The sequence below is a fragment of the Anser brachyrhynchus genome, assembly GCF_964034855.1.
Source record: "Anser brachyrhynchus genome assembly, chromosome: 8".
Lineage (NCBI taxonomy): Eukaryota > Metazoa > Chordata > Aves > Anseriformes > Anatidae > Anser > Anser brachyrhynchus.
Window position 1 is genome coordinate 18,639,240 of NC_137702.1, and position 23,718 is coordinate 18,662,957.

Here is a 23,718-nt window from a genome sequence, read left to right on the forward strand (position 1 = left end):
ACTCTTAAACTCTGACAGGCTTGGTGCCGTGGCTACGTCCCTGGGGAGCCCCTTCCAGTGTGCAACAACCCCCTCTTCCTGATATCCAACCTGAACCTCCCCTGTCGCAGCTTGACACCATTCCCTCGGGTCCTATCACTGGTCACTAAAAAGAAAAGATCGGCGCCTGCCCCTCCTCTCCCCCTTGTGAGGAAGCTGTAGACCACGATGAGGTCTCCCCTCAGCCTCCTCTTTTCCATGCTGAACAGGCCTAGTGACCTCAGCCACTCCTCATACATCTTCCACCCTAGGCCCTTCACCATCTTTGTAGCCCTTCTCTGGACATTTTCCAATACTTTCACATTTTTTGTACTGTGGTGCCCAGAACTGCAAAGAGTACTTGAAGTGAGGTCACACCAGTGCAGAGTAGAGTGGGACAATCACTTCCCTCGACCTACTAGCAATGCTGTGCTTGATGCACCCCAGGATACAGTTGGCCCTCCTGGCTGCCAGGTCACACTGCTGGCTCATATTCAACTTGCCATCACCCAAATCACCCAGATCCCTCTCTGCGCCGCTGTTCTCCAGAGTCTCATCGCCCAGTGCATATATATTTTTAATTACATTATAATTTGAAGATATTCACTGTTGGTGTGAACTGGAAATCTTGTCCATTTGGATGGACAGACTGATGGTCTATTTAAAGCTAATACTGAACTACTATGGTCAGCCTGACTTCTATAGCATGTGTCAAGTCTGAGACAGGAGTAAATAGCATGTCCTTTAATGGAAAGGTCGAAACTTTCAGAGCAAAATGAAAGAAAAAAAAATATCATCAGAAGTATGAGCACTGATAATGGCATGTGTTGAAGTGTTTGGGAAAAGAGATGGGCAGTTGAAAAGTGGGAAACAAAAACAAGACTAAAAAGAAACAAAACAGAGGTGATTGTTATACCCTGAATTAATCACTTCTGACTTCTAATATCCTGCCTGCTCAATAAACTCTAACTAGAAATGTAGCATTATACATCTCTTATTACATATGGGAAATCAATGTGATTGCTAACCCCACTAAATGTTATTAGCATAAACACAAGAGCAAGGGATCTGCTATTTTAACAACTACCATACAAGCACTCCTCAGAAAATAGTACTTTTCTGTCACAGATTTCAGGCCGGGAAAATGAGGACCAGGCATTGGATAGGATAAGAACTGAAATTCATCTCATTAATGTACTTACATAAACTCCATCACTAACTAGCTTCACAGATAATATTTTATTATTACTTTTTATTATTACTTTTTTTTTTTTCCATTTAGATTTTGTGAGGTTGGAAAATCCAGTGTTAACTTTGAGGTTTTGTTGTTGGGATTTGGGGATTCTTGATATTTGTGAAGATTTTCCCCCTAAAAAAAACCCTTCAGTTCGTATGAATTTAAATGTTTCTGCCTCTCAGGTACCAAAAAATGAACAGAGAAATGGGTCATCCTGACCAGTGCTCTGCATCCACAGTCCCACATCTATGTAGTATGATTTAGGATGCTCAGGTAATGCTTCATCCAAAGACATTCTGTTTGATTACATATTGGATACTCTTATTTTCTGAATATAGACAGTGGCAAGTAGTTGCCTTTAGTAATCTGTTATTTTGAAGATAAAAAGCTAGTTTTTCTGAACAAGTCAGAGGGCAATTTACATGAGATAAATGGGTCTCACCATCCACAGAATCACAGAATCACAGAATGTTAGAGATTGGAAAGGACCTTGGAAGATAATCTAGTCCAATCCCCCTGCCGGAACAGGAACACCTAGATCAGGTCACACAAGAATGTGTCCAGGTGGGTTTTGAATGTCTCCAGAGAAGGAGACTCCACAACCCCCCTGGGCAGCCTGTTCCAGTGTTCTGTCACCCTCACCATGAAAAAGTTTCTTTTCACATTTAAGTGGAACCTTCTATGTTCCAACTTGCACCCATTGACCCTTGTCCTATCATTAGATGTCACTGAGAAGAGCCTGGCTCCGTCCTCCTGACACTCACCCGTTACATATTTATACACATTAATGAAGTCACCCCTCAGTCTCCTCTTCTCCAAGCTAAAGAGACCCAGCTCCCTCAGCCTTTCCTCGTAAGGGAGGTGCTCCACTCCCTTAATCGTCTTTCTGGCTCTGCGCTGGACTGTCTCAAGCAGTTCCCTGTCCTTCTTGAACTGGAGTGCCCAGAATTGGATGCAATATTCCAGATGCAGTCTCACCAGGGCAGAGTAGAGGTGGAGAGGAACCTCTCTCGACCCACTAACCACACCCCGTCTGATACACCCCAGGATGCCATTGGCCTTCTTGTCCACAAGGGCACAGTGCTGGCTCATGGTCATCCTGCTGTCCACCAGGACCCCCAGGTCCCTTTCCCCTACGCTGCTCTCCAACAGGTCAGTCCCCAACTAATACTGGTGCCTGGAGTTGTTCTTTCCCAGATGCAGGACTATACACTTGCCCTTGTTATATTTCATTAAATTTATCCCCGCTTAATTCTCCAGCCTGTCTAGGTACCACTGGATGGCAGCACAGCCTTCCGGCGTGTCAGCCACTCCTCCCAGTTTAGTGTCATCAGCAAACTTGCTGACAGTGCACTCTATTCCCTCATCCAAGTCATTGATGAATATATTGAATAATACTGGTCCCGGTACCAACCCTTGAGGGACTCCACTAGATACAAGACTCCAACTCGACTCCGTTCCACTGACCACAGCTCTCTGCCTTCTTCCCTTCAGCCAGTTCAAAGTCCACCTCACTACCCCATCATCCAGACCATACTTTCTCAGTTTAGCTGCGAGGACACTGTGGAAGATGGTGTCAAATGCTTTACTGAAATCAAGATAGACATGTCCACTGTTTTACCATCTTCTATCCATCTGGTTATGTCTTCATAAAAGGCTATCAGGTTGGTTGGTTAAGCATGACTTCCCCTTGGTGAAGACATGTTGACTGCCCCTAATGACCCTTTTATCCTTGATATGTCTAGAGACAATGCCAAGGATAAGTTGTTCCATTACCTTTCCAGGGATGGAGGAGAGGCTGACCAGTCTATAATTACCTGGGTCCTCTTTCTTGCCCTTTTTCAAGACTGGAGTGACGTTTGCTTTCCTCCAGCCTTCAGGCATTTCTCCTGTTCCCCACAATTTACCAAAGACGATGATGGAGAGTGGCCTAGCAATGACTTCCACCAACTCCCTCAGCACCCGCGGGTGCATCCCATCAGGACCCATGGATTTATGGATGTCCAACATGCTTAATCGGTCCTTAACCCAGTCCTCATCCACCAAGCCAAACTCCTCCTTTATTTCAACATCTTCTGGGGCCTCAGGGTATGGGGCTCCTCAGGACATCTTCCAGCATTATAGACAGAGACAAGGCATTCAGTAACTCTGCCTTCTCTGTATCTCCTGTCACCAGGGCACTCACCTCATTCATTAAGTGGGCCTACATTGCCTCTAGTGTTAGTTTTATCTGCAATGTATTTGAAGAAGCCCTTTCTGTTGTCCTTGACCCCTCTTGCAATGTTTAATTCTAAGGAGGCCTTAGCTTTCCTAGCTGCCTCCCTACATCCTCTGCCAAGAGCCTTATATTCCTCCCAAGTGGCCAGCCCCTCCTTCCATGATCTGTAAACTCTCCTCTTCCACTTGAGTTTGCCCAGCAGTTCCCTGTTTAACCATGCAGGTCTCCTGGCTCCCTTGTTTGACTTCCTACCTGTTGGGATGCTCTGATCTTGAGCTTGGAAGAAGCAGTCCTTGAATTATAACCAACTATCTTGGGCCCCTTTACCTTCAAGTACCCTGTCCCATGGGATTTCCCCTAACAATTGCTTGAAAAAGCCAAAGTCGGCCCTACTGAAGTCCAGGGTTGCGATTCTGTTTGGTTTTCTGTTTCTGCCACATGAGATCCTGAACTCCACCATCTCACGGTCGCTGCAATCAAGGCTGCCCTCAACCTTCACCGCTTCAACCAGACCCTCCTTGTTAGTGAGGACAAGATCCAGCAGCACTCCTCTCCTAGTTGGCTCATCCACCATTTGCATTAGGAAGTTATCATCAATACACTGAAGGAACCTCCTAGACTGCAGATGACTGGTTGAGTAGGCCTTCCAGCAAATGTCAGGGTAGTTGAAATTCCCCATGAAAACCAGGGCCTGTAAATGCAAGGGTGCTATCAGATGCCTGTAGAAGGCCTCGTCAACTTCCTCATCCTGATCTGGTGTCCTGTAATAGACACCCACAACAGTATCACCCATGCCAGCCTGCCCCTTAATTCTCACCCACAGGCTCTCAACTTGCTCCTTTTCTGCCCCTGGACAGTACTCAATACATTGTAGTTGCTCTCTCACGTAAAGAGCAACTTCACCACCTCGCATTGCCGGCCTGTCTTTCCTGAGACGGACATAACCATCCATGACCACATTCCAGTCATGTGAGCTGTCCCACCATGTCTCTGTAATTGTCACCAGATTATAGTCTCCTGACCGAACATGGATTTCTAACTCCTCCTGCTTATTCCCCATGCTGTGTGCACTGGTGTACAGGCACTTCAGGGAGTGAGCTGAGCACACCAATTTCACCCAAGGGGGGTAGGAGGCCTCCCAGTCTTTTTATTTGGCTCCTTCACTATGATGTTATGGCTCATAATTATGCTTTCCTTGAGTATCCTGAACTATGACATCATGCCAAGCTGGTAGAACTATTAAATATTAATAACTTGCCAAATGAGTCTGCCATTTCCTACACACTTTATAAATTAACCGTAAGTTTTTTGATTGTTTGGTTTGTTTGTTTTCTGCTGTCCACAGCTGAAAAATGTATTGCCTATCAAATCTATTTGATGGTTCCTTTCTCTTAAAATGATTTCATAAAAGAAGCTAGAGTATACCCAATATTCACATAAATGTTTGTTTAAAATAATGTTCTGGAGTATTTTGCTGTCTTAAAAATTCCAAAACGAATAAATTTAAAAAAATGGTGCTTTCAACTGAGTGTTCAAAATAGAATGGTGTGGGGAAGGAATTCGCAGGTGGCTTTGCGCTGTTTCACACGTCCCTGAATCAGAGATAATGAGGAAATAAGCGGTAGAAACAAAAACTTGAGCAAGGTCGAGATAAATTAACTTGCCTACAGTGTTAAAGATGAGCTTTGGGCAGTGGCCAATTGCTGGCTGGCTTGAGGCGCGTGTCTGAGGGTCTCTAACCAATTGTATGACAGATTCGGGTGTGTGGACAGCGCATGGAGCTACAGGGAAAGTCTGTGTAGTGGAGAAAAATGGCAAAAAAAGTCTCCTGTTCAAGAGCTATCAGGAGTCCATGTCTTTCATCCCTTCAGAACGGGAATAAGAAAAGAGAAAAGATCAAGGATACAAGTCAATGAATTGTAGTGATAAAACCTTGTAGTCAAAGCAGAGGGTTGTTACACCCATAAAACAGAAAGAGATTAAGTAAGATATAATTAATATTTGTTTGTCTTGAACTCAGAGATAAGAACATTAACCTGGCAGAACCAGCAACATTGGAAAGGCATTTTGTGATGTTGTAAGAGTACTAATGGCATGACCAGCAGCAAGAAATCTTCTAACACATCTGTTTGTACATATATATGTAAGGTAGTATAATCACAAAGAAAGTGACAGGGATTTACATCATAATTGTACAAACAGGATACAGGAAATTGAGTACAAGCTCTAAAGTCTGTAAGATCAGAGCAAGGAATGGAGAGCAGCAGCTAAGATGTCTGGTAGAACCAAGGTAATCCAGCAGAACCAGGGAAGAAGAGGCAAACCCTGGCAAGGTCAGAGAAGTCCTGAGATATGTCCATTTCAATGAACTATGTCAACACAGATGAGATCACTCCCTTTTTTTTTTTTTTTTTTTTTTTTGGTTGGGGGGTGGTGGGTAAGGAGACAGGGAGGAACAGCACTGGTCAGGGTGATGGTGGTGAAAAATCTGTCTCATAACATCCTTGTTTGAGAAGAGGAGGGACTAAGGAAGCATTTTTACTTGGATAGACTACATATTCTGAAATGTCTTTGTGCCTAAGCATCCTTCGGGGCATGATACAGATATTTCCCAGGACATGGTATTTTAAAGGGAACAGGAAAAAAAAAAAAAAAAGAGCTTTTTGATCCTAACTAGAGTTGTATTTCAGCTTTAACTTTCATTTAATATCAAGTACTTGTTACACAGTCTTAGAATTACTTATTTCAAATTCATTTTGTGCTTTACTTTCTTGCTGCCATCAGAGTTTATAAATATACTGGATTTTCTTCTTTCTGTGACTGAACATTACATCTGAAAATAAACCCATCAGGATGGTTTCTATTGTGTTGGCAGGTCAAGCTATTTCTTCCTGAGATTTAGCTTTTGGCCTCCTTAGTTACACACTTCTGGTCCAATATCACTGAATGTGACCTATAATTGAGTACATCAGCCTGAATTAAAGAAATGCATATCAGGGCATCATATCTAAATTAATTTCCTGACTCTGCATTTAGTCTTCTCTGTGCTATCAATTATGAAAATGAAAGATAGTGTACATGGAAACTGAAAAAAGGACTTTGACAAGGTTGCAAATCTGTTAAGTTAAGGAGACCTTGCCAGTTGCCAGTGCCTGAGGGCACTTGCACAAAGAGTCAGGACTGGAATGAATTCTGAAGCTGTACAAAATGTCTCTTAAAAAGATATAAATTTAGACCTTAATCTTACAATATTCTACCTCCTGGTGACATCAATGGGCAGAACAGAACATCTTTGCTAGGAAATGGAAAAGTACAGAGACAACTAATACATATCTTGGTGCTATTCATTACAACATCTCTATTCATACATGTGTACTGGTCTGCCAACATTGATAAGAATGTCATGCTTTTTTTTTTCCCCCCCGAGGGACATTTGACATGTTAGCCTGATAGCAATATAGATGATTGACTACTGGTTCAGTAATAAAGATACGGTAGTGCCACAGTCCACTTAAGGCAAAAGCTTTGCATTAAGCAAATAACACAAGTCTCTGGAGGTGTCAGGCTTTGCCTGGGCTTGTCTTGGCCTGCCAGGCAACTTGTTTTTAAAATAGTCATTTTAGTTACAATTTTTGTAAAGATACTGTGAATGCCTGTTCAGATATTGCTCATCATATGCAGCATCATTATTCAGACCCAAACCAAGGGTGACAAAAACAGAAGAACAGATCAGGTGCTTCTATTTGCAGAAACAGTTAATAGTGATGTCTTTGAAGGCACATCCCTTTGTGAAAGGTGTAATGCCCACTTAGCTGTAATGCCCACTTCGTTGCTGTGAGCCTTATAAATCCCATCAAGTATAACAAGGAGAAATGTGAAGCCTTGCACCTGGGGAGGAACTAACCCAGGCACCAGTACATGAAGGGTGCCACCTAGATGGAAAGCAGGCTGGCAGTGAAGAGACCTCAGGGTACTGGTAGACACTAAGTTGAATATGAGCCAATAAAGTGCCCTTGCTGCCAATAAAGTTAATGGTATCCTGGGCTTCATTAGACAAAGTGTTTCCTGCAAGTAGAAGATGATCCTTCATCTCCAGTACGGTGAGGAGAGGTTGGAAGATCTAGAACTGTTTAGCCAAGAGAAGAGAAAGCTTAGATCTATAAATACCTAAAGGGATGGTGCAAATAGGATGGAACCAAGCTCTTTTAGGTGTTGCCCAGTGCCGGGACAAGAGGCAGGGGGCACAAACTGGAATGGAGGAGGTTCCTTCTTTGATGAATGCCAACTACAGGCTTAGTTGTAATGCCCTTTTTGCTGTTCTGAACCTCATACAGTTCCACAAGAAGAAACACATTTTCACTGCGAGGGTGACCAAATACTGTCACAGGTTGCCCATAGTGGTTGGGGAGTCTCCTTCCTTAGAAATATTAAAGAGCCACATGGACATGGTTTTTTAAATAAAAGTAAAATATTTTAGATCATGAGTGCTTTGTTTTGTGTGGTTTTATGGAGGCATATACAAGCAGAGGACTTTTATTTTTGTCCAGTAAAATACTATGAAGAAAAAAAAAAACAACTAGGAAATAGCATTTGAAAATAAGTTACTATCAGCTACAGTTCTCTTATTTATTCAAAGCTACAAATGAGCTATAGTATTCTAGGTACAGGTGTGAACAGACTAGGAAAATAGTTCAAATGCAAAGCATACCTTAATCTATGTAACGCACAATATTTTTAAAATTCATAAAATACAGCTGATTTATTTAGGCTTCATCCAGTCAGGTGTGATAAAGTTTTTGTCTTGACAAGGGAAGAGAAAACAGGTACACACTTTTTTTTTCAAGTCAGGAATACAGAAAGCAATTTCTGACTCGGCACATTTTCTGTTGAAAGACAAGATGATCACATTCAGGAGAACATTTTTCTGGTTCTTCTCTACATGATGAAACATCTGATTTTGCTGCTTCATTCTCCTGTTTCCGAGGCAAAAACAAACAAAAACAGTATTTGATATTTATATTAATATGTACTACAAAATGGAGCCTTGATCAGGTGTAGGCACCAACCAGTCTTTAGGATATTAGTTTACATGTTTGGAACACTGTTCTGATCATGGCTTGTGTCTCAAGTAAAAAGGATAAAATATTCTAATACTATCTTGCAGGCTATTTATCATAGACTTATGATGACAGAATAAAACTTGGTCCTGTTTCTCTGACTCCAGTCTTTCTCCAGTCTCTGAGTATCACAGAATCATCTAGGTTGGAAGAGACCTCCAAGATCACTGTAGAAGCCTTGATAAAATGTTGCAATTTAAAGGAATAACAGCCAGAAGCAGAAGCACTAATACAATATGCTGTGCTTCACTTGAGCATGAAGAGAATGAGTAACTCACTGCATGAGACTAGTCCAGATCCAAATTCTGAGACAGCCAAGCTGTCAAAGGAATTGATATATTTTTCCAGTCTGTGTTTTATGGCCAAAAGGAGAGTTTGAGATATCTTACAAAAGTACAGATGCTCTGAAAACAGTCAGAAAGATGCATATAGAGTCTGAGCATTTGCTCATGAGGCCATATCCTTAAAATAACTTCCAGAGTGGAGAGAGAGAGCAGAGAAGTTTATTTCAACTAAGTTAAATGCAATTCTAAGAACGTTATCTGCAGAGCTGGGTAAAAAATGCAGTAAATGTGTGTCTTAAATCCATCTGAGGATTATGCTCCTCTAAGCCCATTGTACAAGCCCAACATTATAACATGATTTTAGAACTGCTGAAGAAAATATCTAGACTTCAGAACTGAACCCAGTCTAGAGAAACCACTGTTGTACTAAGTACAAAACAACTGTATTTCTAGAGATAGCTGGTTATAATACTGTGCTACAGATATTAACATACTTCTAAACAGTAGATACAATTTCAATTTCAGTAAGAAAGGAAAAGCTCCATTACCATAAAATGTCCCCTTCGCTATTTTTGACAAGGGTAATCCTTGATCTAGAATTCTAATATGGCATTGGTATTGACCTCACTGCACATGCAACTGTGGCCTCACTAAGCTTCAAAATTCATACATAGGATTTGCTGAATTACTGAAGGGAAAAGCAGTGTTTGATCTCCTTCACTGTGTTTGAAGGAATTAGTGATTTTCTTCTGCTTGGTAGTAATATGCTGGAGAAATGAAGAGGACTGGGAGGAGGCTGAACTTGCTACCACCTATAAAAGTTAAAAGTCTTCAAGGCCAACAACATTAAACCATTACTTCAAAAGGGTCAAAACCAAACTGTGACAATTCAAACAAGACTAGGAAAGAATGTGAATATACCGTAGGAGCAAGATTTTTTATATTTTAGGGTAAATAAATGTCAGAGACAATGAAAAAACAACAAACCCATGATCTCTTAGTGAATTCAATGACACCTAATAGCTTAAAAATCACAGTTAATTTACCCTGCAATTATACTCACGAAAGTATAATAGAATCACAGAATGGTTTGGGTTGGAAGGAACCTTAAAGATCATATAGTTCCAACCCCCCTGCTGTAGGCAGGGACAACTCCCACTACATCAGGTTACCCAAAGACCAGCCTGGTCTTGAACACTTTCAGGGATGGGGTATCCACACCTTCTCTGGGCAACCTGTTACAGTGCTTCAGCACCCTCAGAATGAAGAATTTCCTCCTTATACCTAATCTAAACCTGCCCTATTTTAAGCCATTAATCTTTGTCCTATTACTACACTCACAGACAAAAAAAAGTCCCTACCCATCTTTCCTGTAGCCCCTTTTAGGTACTGGCAGGCCACCATAAGGTCTCCCCAAAGCCTTCTCAAAACCACCCCAACTCCCTCAGCCCGTCTTCATAGGAGAGGAGCTCCAGCCCCTTGATCATCTGTGTGACCCTCCTCTGGAGTCATTCTGATACTTCAATATCTACTGTGTTTTCTCCTCAGGAAAGTGATTTCTGGAAAATTAACATTTCTAATATTTGATAACGTACTAGACATTTTAACATAATGATGTCAAAATGATTTATACGTTAACAACAATGTTTTGAGTGCAATTGTTTGCCATTTTGTCTTCTTTTCTGTTGCCCATACAGATACTCTTTTGCCTGTGGTGATATTGCAGAAGCACATTTCTCATAAATAAATATTCCTAGATTTTTACTTGGTTACTGTAGATAATAGGTTGAAGGAAACCAGATGAATATAGGTGGAAGTGCTTAATACCTCAGATGTATCCAGGAGCTAAAGATTACCCCATTTTCATTTGCCATTCTGCAGTCATGATTTCCAGTGAAAATTCTGAAAAACAGCTTCTAGTGAGATGAGATATTTGCGGAAGATTTTCCAGAGGTTCTTTCAGGATCTTTGCTGTTGTCATATACTATTCCTCTAATGGAATGGAGAGTGTTTGATAGTTTATTCTACAGTTCTCTGTTCCAATTTGCCATTAGTAAGTAGTCTCAATAACAGTGAAAAATATCCTGTTACACATTCCTCAGTGCCATCAATACTGTTCTTCGGTTTATATGAACAAAGCAAATACTGAACTGATGAGGAAAACCAAAGACTCTTGCTCTTAGTGAGAAGCTTCTTGCCATCCATGGCATATTAAATAGTTTAGCAACTGAAAAAAAAAATCATAGAATATCCCAAGTTGGAAGGGACCCATAAGGATCATCAAGTCCAACTCCTGGTTCCACACAGGTCTACCCGAAAATTCAGACCATATGACTGAGAGCATAGTCCAAACTCTTAAACTCTGACAGGCTTGGTGCCGTGGCTACGTCCCTGGGGAGCCCCTTCCAGTGTGCAACAACCCTCTCGGTGAAGAACCTCTTCCTGATATCCAACCTGAACCTCCCCTGTCGCAGCTTGACACCATTCCCCCGGGTCCTATCACTGGTCACTAAAAAGACAAGATCGGCGCCTGCCCCTCCTCTCCCCCTTGTGAGGAAGCTGTAGACCACGATGAGGTCTCCCCTCAGCCTCCTCTTTTCCATGCTGAACAGGCCTAGTGACCTCAGCCACTCCTCATACATCTTCCACCCTAGGCCCTTCACCATCTTTGTAGCCCTTCTCTGGACATTTTCCAATACTTTCACATTTTTTGTACTGTGGTGCCCAGAACTGCAAAGAGTACTTGAGGTGAGGTCACACCAGTGCAGAGTAGAGTGGGACAATCACTTCCCTCGACCTACTAGCAATGCTGTGCTTGATGCACCCCAGGATACAGTTGGCCCTCCTGACTGCCAGGTCACACTGCTGGCTCATATTCAACTTGCCATCACCCAAATCACCCAGATCCCTCTCTGCGCCGCTGTTCTCCAGAGTCTCATTGCCCAGTGCATACATATTGCCAGGGTTGCTCCTTCCCAGGTGCAGGGCCCGGCACTTGCACTTGTTAAACTTCATACAGTTGGTGATTGCCCAGCTCTCCAATCTGTCCAGATCCCTCTGAAAGGCCTGTCCACCCTCAGAGTCAACAACTCCTCCCAGTTTAGTATCATCTGCAAATTTGCTCAAAATACCTTCTAGCCCTACATCCAAGTCATTTATAAAAACATTGAAGAGAACCAGCCCTAAAATTGAGCCCTGGGGGACCCCACTGCTGTCTGCCAGCCTTATGTGGCCCCATTTACCACAACCCTTTGAGCCCTGCCTATCAGCCAATTGTTCACCCATTGTGTGATGTTTTTTTCTAGCTGTATGCTGGATATTTTGTCCAGTAGGATCCTATGGGAAACTGTGTCAAAAGCTGTATGAAATCCAAAAAGATTGTATCAGTTGGTTTCTCTTGATTGACTAGATGGGTGATCTTACCATAAAAATAAATCAAATCTGTTAAACAGGACCTACCCCTCATGAACCCATGCCGGCTGAGACCAATGACTGCATTGTCTCCCAGGTGCACTTCAGTAACTCCCAGAATAATCTTCTCCATAATTTTACCAGGCACTGATGTGAGACTGACAGACCTGTAGTTGCCAGGGTCTTCTTTCTTGCCCTTAATTAATAAGATTTTTTTTGTGATGCTTGTGCTCCATGTATGAAGAAGAAACTCCTATTTTCATTGCAATCAGATTCTCATTTTTTAATCAACATTAATTTAATATTAAAATCCGGTTTTCTATAACATGCTGATGTGAGAGATATACTAATTTCTAATGACTGTTCTCTGATTAGTGAGTTTAACACACAACTTTTCTCCCCCATCTACAAGTTAAATTTCTACTCAGAAAATGTCTACTCTTTCTTCAGCATTCATCTTAAATGCCACAGGATCATTTCTTTTTCTAGACAACTTAATCATTATATCTTCCTTACCACTTTCAAAATATTTGCCTAGTCTATTATCATTTTCTTGCTGTACTAAAAATAAGATATTTCCTTCATATTTTGAGGGCCAGCCCTCTTGAGTTAATGTACCTTCTGCTTGATTAATATCATTAACTTGAACATCAATATTTTTACTATTTGGTTAGAGAAAAAGACAGACAAATACATACTATTTCATATACATATGTGTGTGCATGCGTATGTGTACATACACTATGACAAATATGAGCTAAGCAACTTAGTAACAGGGGCCCACAGGGTAATAAGGAACATGCATTTGCTATACTACCAAAAGATTACCTACAAAGAATTTCTGAGCCTTTGTTTATCTTTTCATTTTCTCTTTAAGAATGTTTTGCATAAACTTCTATATGAGCACTGGAGATTTTCCAAAGTGTTTAAAGAGGAACCAATTTCATCCAGTGTTTCATTACCACTCTTTAATCACATTGATGAAAATAATGTTTTATATGCTTTTCTTTGTATTTCAGAGATTCCTACTATGTCAACAAGTTTTTTTATTCAGAGAAATAAATTTTCTTTACATATCATATATTGCAAATAATTGCATTCTATGAATTTCCAGGAAGGAAGAAGTGCAAACCTAATTTTTGTATTAATAAAGAAATGCTAATTCCTCTGGTTTGAGGAGTTTAGCATCATTCTTTTCCAAGTCCTGTGAATATATTAATTTTAAGGACATAGATAATCTCATAAAGTTTGTTAAGAAGGCACAATTGTTTATAATGCGGTAGTCACACATCACTTTGGATAGCCATGAATTTGTGTGTCTTAGTTTTTTAAGTTTATTATTTTCTTAATCTTTTATTTGTTCATAGCTGAATTTCTGTGTAGTTCTGTAAGTTCATATGAAGGCTTAGAAAAAAGATGGAAGCAAACAAATCACAAACAAACCCATTGGGACAGAAAATTAGAAAGGGACAACTTAAATATCTGGAGATTTTTAAATGTTCTTTCACACAACTACTCTGAAATATACAGTTTTCTCTTAATTTTATAGTGTGGCATAATCACATGTACTGGTAATTAAATAGGTTTCCCATCAACTTTTCCTATTTGTTTTAGTATGTTTTTTTTGTTTTGTTTTTAACAACATGAATATTTGCTTATTAATTTTAACAATGAGCTACTAAAGAGGTTGGGAACAATTAAATACTAAAAAAAAGTGGAAGTTTCATGGTATCTAATGTTTGTTCGTTTGTTTACCTATGTTTCTTCCACTGGAAAGAGAAGTTCTGCTAGGTATAAATGTGAATCATGAAATTCATGATTTTATATTAGCCAAGATAAATAAGGGCTTTTATTTTCCACTGCGTAGTTTTTGTTTTGTGTACTTCGGATCCAACACCAATTTTCATTAGACTGGAGTTACAAAAGCCAACTACACATCAATCACTTATAACATGAATGTATTCAAATGAGTAATGAAATATATATAATAAAAAGCAAGGGCTAGAAAAAGGCTATAGGAGAAAGTCAAGTTAGTTATGAAAAAGTTAGTATGACTAGGACACTTTGCTTGCCCTGTAGGGAAGTAATTGTCAAACAATAAAGTAAAAAACTATAGTTTAATATACATTATGGACTCAAAAATAATGTGGCTCATTGGAAAACAGTAGAAATATTCCATTTTCAAGTCATAATATTTAAACTCTTTACTGCTATTATTATTATTTTTAACCAAATACACATTAGCAGTATCTCATCTGTAATTTACAGAAGAAAATGTCAACACCTTGTAAAATCAAGGAGTCATAGAATCACAGAATTGCTTGGGTTGAAAAGGACCTCACAGATCATCTAGTTTCAAACCCCCTGCTCTGGACAGGGTTGCCAACCACTAGAGCAGGCTGCCCAGAGCCGCATCCAGCCTGGCCTTGAATGCCTCCAGGGATGGGGCATCCACAACCTCTCTCAGCAACCTGTTCCACTGCCTCACCACCCTCTGAGTGAAAAACCTTCTAATTTCTAACCCAAATCTCCCCTGTCTCAGTTTAAAACCATTCTCCCTTGTCCTATCACTACCAACACATGTAAACAGGTGTTCCCCCCCTGTTTATACGCTCCCTTAAAGTACTGGAAGGCCACAATGAGGTCTCCCCGGAGCCTTCTCTTCTCCAAGCTAAACAGGCCTAGTTCCCTCAACCTTTCTTCAGAGGGGAGGTGTTCCAGCCTTTGATCATCTTAGTGGCCCTCCTCTGGACCCATTCCACGAGCTCCACATCCTTCTTGTGCTGGGGGCCCCAGGCCTGCACGCAGTATTCCAGGTGGGGTCTCACAAGAGCAGAGTAGAGGGGGACAATCACCTCCCTCTCCCTCCTGGCCACCTCTTTTTTAGTGCAGCCCAGGACATAGTTGTCCTTCTGGGCTGCAAGAGCGCACTGCCAGCTCATGTCCAGATTCTCATCCATCGGGACTCCCAAGTCCTTCTCCGCAGGGCTGTTCTTCTTCGCCCAGTCTATATAAATACCTGGGATTGCCCCAGCCCAAGTGCAACACCTTGCACTTGAACTTGTTTAACCTCATTAGTTTCTCATGGGCCCACTTCTCCAGCCTGTCCAGGTCCCTCTGGATAGCATCTCTTCCCTCTATTGAATCAACTGCACCACTCAGCTTGGTGTCATCTGCAAACTTGCTGAGGGTGCACTCAATTCCATCTTTATCATTGATAAAGACGTTGAAGAGCACCAGTCCCAAGACTGACACCTGAGGGACACCACTTGTGACCGGCCTCTACCCAGACATAGAACTGTTGACCACAACCCTCTGGCTGCGACCAGCCAACCAATTCTTTATCCACCTAACAGTCCATACTTCAAATCCATACCTGTCCAATTTAGAAAGAAGAATGTGGTGAGGGACCATATCAAAAGCTTTGCTGAAGTCCAGGCAGATGATATCCATCGCCCTTCCTTCGTCCACCGACGCTGTCACTCCATCATAGAAGGCCACCAGATTGGTTTGGCAAGATCTGCCTTTGGTGAAGCCATGCTGGCTGTCTCAGATTATGTCTTTATCTCGTGCATGCCTTAACATGTCTTCCAGGAGGATCTGCTCCATGATCTTCCCAGGCACAGATGTGAGGCTCACCGGCCTGTAGTTTTCTGGGTCTTCCTTTCTCCCTTTCTCAAAAATGAGTAATGTTTCCCTTTTTCCAGTCACCGGGGACTTCACCCAACAGCCATGATTTTTCAAATACGATGGGGAGCGTCTCAGCAACCATGTCAGCCATCTCTCTCAGCACCCTGGGATGTATACCATCTGGCCCCATGGACTTATACACATCCAATTTCCTTAGGCGGTCCCGGACTTGTTCCACTGTCACAGTGGGACAGAATCCGCTCTTCTCACCCTCTTCTCCAGGTTCAGGGTCCTGACAGACATAGGAAACTTGACCACCAGTGAAGACTGAGGCAAAGCACTTATTGAGTACCTCAGCTTTTTCCATGTCTGAGGAAGCCATTTCTCCCATCTCATTTATCAGAGGGGAAACACACTCCTTGGCCTGTCTCCTCCTGCCTATGTATCTGTAGAACCCCTTCTTGTTATTCCTCACATCCCTTGCCAAGTTCAGCTCTATCTGTGCCTTGGCTTTCCTGATCCCATCTCTACACACCTGGACGACACCCCTCTATTCCTCCCTGGCTACACAACCCTGCTTCCACTTCCTGTACATTTCCCTCTTTTCCCTCAGTTTAAGCTGCAGTTCCTTGCTCAGCCGTGCCGGTCACCCACCTCCTCTGCTCAATTTCTTCTGCTGGGGGATGGAGAGCTCTTGCGCTCCCAGAAGGGTGTCCTTAAAAGAGCTGCCATCGCTGTTCTGTTCCTATGCCCTTAAGGACAGTTTCCCAGGGGATCCCAGCCAGTAATTCCTTGAGCAGCCGGAAGTTTGCTCTCCTGAAGTTCAAGGTCCTGACTCCGCTTTTTGCCAGACCCATGTTCTTCAAGATCACAAACTCCACCAGGGCATAGTTGCTACAGCCCAGGCAGCCTCCTGTCTTAACCTGTCTAATACTCCCTTCCACATTGGTGAGCACCAGGTCTAGTAAGGCTTCACCTCGGGTCGGTCCATCTATTACCTGGACCAGGAAGTTATCCTCAAGAGACTCCAGGAATCTCCTGGATCGCCTGGAACCCACCGCGCCACTACCCCAGAAGATACCTGGGTGGTTGAAATCCCCCATCAGGACAAGAGCTTGTGAGCATGACAGTTCTTGCAGCTGAAGCAAAAAGGCCTTGTCAACAGACTCCCCATGATCAGGTGATTAGTAGCTGACCCCAACCACTAGATGTCCTTTACCAGACCAATCCTTGGTTTTCACCCACAAGCTCTCAGCCTGGTCACGCCTGTTTCTCCAGCACAGCTCTTCACAATCTACCCATTTCCTAACATAGAGGGCAACTCCTCCTCCCCTCCTTTCTCGCCTATCCCTTCTGAATAGTTTGTAGCCATCGACGGCCACACTCCAGTCGTGGGAATCATCCCAGCAGGTTTCCGTGAAGGCAACTACATCATAGTTCCCTACTAGCATGGTGGCCTCCAGCTCCTCCTGTTTGTTACCCATACTGTGTGCATTATGGTAAATGCACCTCAGCTGGGCCACCTTTTGGGCGGGAGAAGCCCTAATACCCTCTTCACCACACTCAGGTGATTCCATAGTTACCAACCTCCCACCAATCCTTGTGTCCTTCCTGCAAAAGGATATGTCATCCTCATCCTTCACCAAGACACAAGACTGCGAGGTCTTGCTAGCACATTCCTCACCCACAAGAACTGGCATATTACATTCAGTTTATTTATTTTTTTTATTTTAGGGCTTACATGTGCAGATAACTTAAACACAAAGTACTAATGTACTTAAACACTGGCTGAATATACTAGCCTACTGTGCTATTAATACAGGTTTAGTCTCATCTTTATGGGTGGAACCAACCACATTCTGATGTGGATCTCTGAAATTTTTCATGAAGGTTGAGCCTGTTGAACACCCACATTGAATTATGCAAGACAAGTAACCTAAATAATACTGCTAGTGCACTGGCACTGAACAAACCCACTTATTAACTGTAACTGAGCTAGCTGCTGTAATTCCATAGAATTGTGCTTTGCCGTACAGGACATGGAGCTGGAAAGACCATCCCAGGTCCTGCCTGCTGCTGTGGGCAATGTAACACCACCTACCTGTTTTGAAACTGGCCACTGAACCATCTGAGCCACATGCTTCAAAACCACGGCAATGATTTGAAAACCCATGTAAAGAAAGGACTACAATATCCTTCCGTATCTAGGACAGTACTTGGCAGTGTGAGCAACAGACTTCACTAAGTTATAATCACAAATATTAAGGTGCCTAGAAGCATTTGCTGAAAATATTTTAGACAAGAGAACTAAAATACCTTAATTTGCACATTTCCCCATGATATATTGTATTAAATTTAATAAAATTCCTTACAGGCATGATCACGAACAACATAAACTCTGCGAACAGGATGTAGCTGGCACTCTGCTACAAACAAGCTATAGAAAATGAAATCAAACTTCTTCCACAAGCTTACTGGCTGCAGGTACAGACTGAAGGCAGTTAAAGCTGTCAATTAACAACAAATGTTAACAGCAACACACTCATCAAGACTTGCTAAATGACAGGCTAATTTGAAAAAGCAACTCTGGATGACATACTGAGTTACCACAAAAAGCACGTAGAAATTTATTGCATCCTAAAAAAATATGCACATATGCTTCTAGTACTTTTCAACATGTACTGTGTATTTTCAAAGAAAAAGAATGAAAGTCTGTGTGGAAGGACAGTTATTATAAAAAATGGTCATTTACTTCTGTGATGACATCCTTGGAGATATTCTGCTACCTCAGTTGTGCGCTTGCAGTATCTGTACTTTTTGGGTTTGGGTTATTTAAGGCTTTGAACACTCGCCCCAATTCGATTCAAGGCTTTGCTGGTTTCAAAGTGTTACAAAATACTAAGAATTACCTGCTGAAACACAAATTAGCATTGGAAATATTTACTACAGGTATTAACTCTAAAAGCTCTGCTAACAACTGAACTTCTAAAAGAACTGTAAAACAACTGTTGGCTTTGGGAATAAAGAAATAAATTAAAAAGGACAAACACATAAACAAACAAACATGCTACAATTCCGCTTGTTTGTTACAGAGAAAAGCATTTTAAAATCTCTTTAACAACAGATACTCCTCCCTTCTCTACATTATTTTTAATTGCATGTGTTGTAGTCTACGGATTTAAGCAAGATATTAGCTACAACTGCTTGTAAATCACCATTACACTACCAACTCAAAATTTCTCTTCCCTACTTTCTCCTACCTCTTTCCTAGTACAGCTTTTTGGCTGTTTAGGGATTCTGACATTAGTACCAAGAATCAAAGCAAAACTAAAGATATCTGTGCCTTTTAAACTATAACCACCTGACATTAAAAAAGAAAAGGCATAACAAAAGACCACAAGCACACATTTGCAGGAAGAAAGGTTCTCATCTGTCGCTACAGTATTCCTTTCAACAAGGAAAGAAAGGATTCCTCTTGCCTGGCAGTAAGACCACAGCCCCACCAAATTATCCCTAACAGGGGCCTCATTTCCCCTTTAGGCTGTACAAAGAACCAGAGCCAGCAACAAAGAAAAGGGGGCACAGCCTCAGCCTCTGCTCCCTGAGTACGAGGACACCAGCCTCATCCACCAACTTAAAGAATTGTTACAACTGGAGGCAATTTTAAAAATTAGATCCGTAAGTAAACTGACCACTAAGTTTACGTCCTGGATATGAAAAAAAAAAAAAGGAAAAACAAACATAAAGCAAACATAAAGTCAACAGACCAAAATGAAAAGTTCTCTCAGCTGCGGCCAGCACCACAACGAAGTTGCTGCAAACATCTGAAACAAAGTACGCGCTTTACGCACTTCTCCCCTGCGACTGGCAGTGCAAATCCCAAGTCGCTGCGGCCCCCCCAGAAGGAAGCATGCACCCCGGAGGGGCTGCGAGCACCTGGAGCCCGCAACTACCACCCACACCCACATAACTGCGTTCCGCTGGGAGAGAGCCCCTCACTCCCCAGCTTCTCCACACAAGTGACGACCCTACACATGGCCTCGGCTCTTTTCTTCTTCCCCCCCCCTTTTTTTTTTCTCCGGGGGGAGGGGGGAGCCAGGTGCGGCAGCGACTTCAAAGCCTTCACGTTTAGTGGATAAAGGGGAGCGTCCCAACTTTTCTCCCCCCCCCCCCCCGCAATTTCCTTCTCATTTTGGGAGGGGGGGGCGGTGGGTATAACGATAAACACCGCACTCACCACCAAGCCGGTGATCTCCTGGCCCCATGCTGCGCGGCTCCCACTCCGCTTCCTCCCTTCCCTTCGGTGATCACCGAGGCTGTGCTGGGCTGACGGCTGCATGTGGACAGGATAGCGGCCGGGCCAAATTTATACAGCTGCCGGCCAGTTATACAGCTTATTAAATAAAGCATTTCATTAAATAGATTGAAGTAAGTTGCTATTTTATCAATTTAATTATTGATCAAAATTAGTAGTTCTCTCTTTGGGCAGCTTTAAATACAGAGGCACACAACACAAAAATGTTGAATAATTTCTCAATATTTTTGTATTAAATATGTGTATTGATAATTAGGTTTATTTATAGAACACAACAAAAAGAGGCATGTTGCCTCCATTTTCATTAGTGTAGGCATTGGTGTCCTTTTAGTGGCATAAATTTGAGCAGCACTATGTTCAACATGGTTCAACTGGTAGTTTCTGTTAAAACAGAGTTATTTACTCCTTAGCATCTCTTTTCCAGGCATTTCTCTAAATAAACATCTCTCTCCTACTAATAAGTACCTTTTATGGTCTTAGGAAAAAATAAAATAAAAATGTTAGGCTGAATTTTATTAATCTAGAATGATGAAACAGAGCAAAATTGATGAGACTAGTGCACACTAACACAAGTATGAAATGCCTTTGTAAGACTAAACAAAACTGTGTTGTCATTCTTCTCACAACGATGTGCAATAACCTTTCAAAATTCACAGAATTACCGAATGGTTGAAGTTGGAAGGGACCTTTGGAGGTCATCTTATACCACTCAGTGTTGTATATGAAGATACAAAATCAGTTTCATAGTAGATAATTTCACAATTTCAGTTAGGTTTTTGAGGAACCATGATCCCTTGATCTGTTTATTGTTCAACAACTTTTGTTTTGTTCTTTTTGATGAAGGAAGAATAAATCTTACCAGGTAATAATAAAACATAGAAAGTTCTACTAAGTTCCAGTCTGGAACAAATTCAGATACTTTTGGCTTACAGCCATATGCATAAAATAAGTTCATAGCCATCTTTCTAATGGAGTTCCCATATTCTATGTACATGGAGAAGCTTCTCAAGTACTCTGTAAACCATAATAAGAAAATATGTATGATTTCTTACTGATTCCATAAGCAATTCATAGCTACAGGAAGGTTTTAACTGTGATACTTGGCAGTGGAAGTCCTCCTTTATTAATCTTTATGATCAACATCATTTTTACTATCTGACATCAGAACTACATATTCTGATCAAAAATGCTTCCCTAGCACTTCACTTCAGCATATATATTTCTAACTAACCACAGAAATGGGAGCATTTACAGATGACACCTGTAATCCAGACCTTCACTGAGAATACTGTGATGAAGAACATTATGAAAAACATGCAATTTACTGCATTTCTTAACTTGTATTAGATAAATTTTAGCCACAGAAAAGCAAACAAACTTTTACGCAAAAGAGAAAAAAAAGTTATGCTTTTTCTGTTTATATTATCTGTTGTATGGCAAACAGGAATAATATTAGCATTTCGCTGTGCTGCCTGTCTCATAACACCAAAAACTATGGAATTCCTTTATCTTTCTTAGGATGGATATTTCTGTAATACCACATTTCACATAGTTATAAAACAAGTCCAAAATGTCAATGTAACAGGAAGAAATCTTAACCCTGCTCATGTCAAACATCCTGCTTCTAATCTTTTTTTTTTTTTTTTTTTTTATCTGATCATTTTCACAGGGTGTTGGTATTATTTCTTAGAATATATCTAGTGGAAAATGCAGTATGTCACGTCTGTGGAAATCATGGATGAGAAGGTAATAAAAAAAGAAAAATAAATAAAAAAGGATAAGAAAATTTGAGAATGCTGTTGCTAATGGTTTTGGCATACATAGATGTTTTGTTTAGAATTTTCCCAGTCAGAAGGAGAAAAAAAGCATGTGACTACTCCTGAACTACTTCACACAAGCAGTATCAGTTGCTACAGCTTAGTAGTACAAGGTCATATTGCTCTAATCCATCCATTTCTAAACACAATTTCTGCTGTACACCTGAACTCCTAAAGTGCTCTTCTTTTTGTTTCAGTTTTCGTATATTAGCTTTTGTTAAGAGGCAGATATAAAGGCAGAGAGAAAACTGGCAGATACTATAGTGTACCTTGTCACCAAAACCAACTAAAGTTCCACATTTTGTTGCTTTGTTGAAGAGCTCAGCTAGGAAATATATGAGATATGAAGCCATTCTTTTGATGTTTTAAACTTTATTACATTGAATTATTTTACTGAAACAGTCTTCAACCACTATCACAGGCTCATATTTATGGCTTAAAAGATAAACAACCTTGTAATTGAATGGGATTGTGAGGCATTGGAACAGGCTGCCCAGGGAAGCAGCTGAGTAACCATCCTTGGAGCACCACACATCAAAAGGCATGTAGATGGGGACATGGTTTAGTCGTAGACTTGACAGTGTTAGGTTAATTGTTGGAACTGATGACCTTAGAACTCTTTTCCAACCTAAATGATTCCATGATTCTATGATTCTATTCTATAGTATATATCTCGTCCCTATTGTACTAAATTCACACTTACTATCTTTGTCTAAAAGCCTAATTGACTCTGGAACTCTGTTCATCATGCTTTATCCATTTGAAAGCTCAACACCAAATAATAAAAAATATAGCCATGTCTCCAAACCCTTCCGAATCCCATCAGAAACTTGTCAGGATAAGGAGGATATGTGGGGAAAATAAGTTATATCTGGCAGAAGTACAAAATTTTCCAAACCAAAAAGTTTTGCCAACCAACAAAATCAATTCTGCATGGCCTAATATTAACATATGGTTGATCCACTAACACTGGATCGGAAACCCCAGTTTTTGTTATCTCATTACTAACATATTTTAATTGGACTGAAATAAAATTTTATTTATTATTATTATTATTTTAATATAAATTTGAACTTTATAATACAATTCAATAAATTCAGAGCACCTCTGCTCTGAAGACAGACTGAGGGAACTGGGGTTGTTCAGCATTGAGAAGAAAAGGCAGTGGAGAGACTGTATAGAAGCATTCCAGCACCTAAAGTGGCCTACAAGAAAGCAGGAGAATGAGTATAGTGATAGGACAAGGAGTAACAGTTTTAAACTAAAAAAGGGTAGATTTAGATTAGATAATTAGGAAGAAATCCTCCCCCCCCCCGCCTTTACCCCCTCCCTTTCCCTCTCTTCCTCTCTTGAATTACCCCATCTTGTCCAAGGATCACTGGTGTTGCCTTTCATAAAATGGTATTCCTTCTGCATTCTTACTATTCTGCTTATGAAGTAGTTGATTTGGCTGTTGAATTGCAAAGAATATTGGCAACATTACCAACAAAAGTTTCAAAAAACCTCCTTCCTTCAGTGCCAGGGTGAAAAATAAATAGGTTGAAGATCAAACATGAAAAATTAAGCAGTTCTTTGTGGTGTGGAGACTGCTGAAAAGGTAGAAGTATGTCCTAGGTTTTACATGCATATTACTCTTCACTGTTACTTTAACCTTAAATAATTCAGTTTCAG

At 41.1% G+C, this 23,718-nt stretch overlaps 1 protein-coding gene across 4 annotated transcripts in view; it reads right to left on the reverse strand.

Moving 5' to 3' along the window:
* Nucleotides 1-23,349, reverse strand: part of LOC308199428 (uncharacterized protein) — a 95,942-nt gene extending 72,593 nt beyond the window's left edge. For 3 of the 4 annotated variants that reach the window (XR_013954633.1, XM_080603583.1, XM_080603581.1), the window contains exon 1: nucleotides 20,153-23,349. Coding sequence is in view for 1 of the 4 variants with exons in the window: in XM_080603583.1 (XP_080459709.1) it covers nucleotides 20,153-20,180 (28 nt within the window). In the remaining 3 variants the exon portion in view is untranslated. Of the gene's footprint in view, nucleotides 1-7,754; nucleotides 8,447-20,152 lie in introns of those variants that run through there. The other variant, XR_013954634.1, reaches the window with a different exon arrangement.
* Nucleotides 23,350-23,718: the final 369 nt, after the last annotated feature.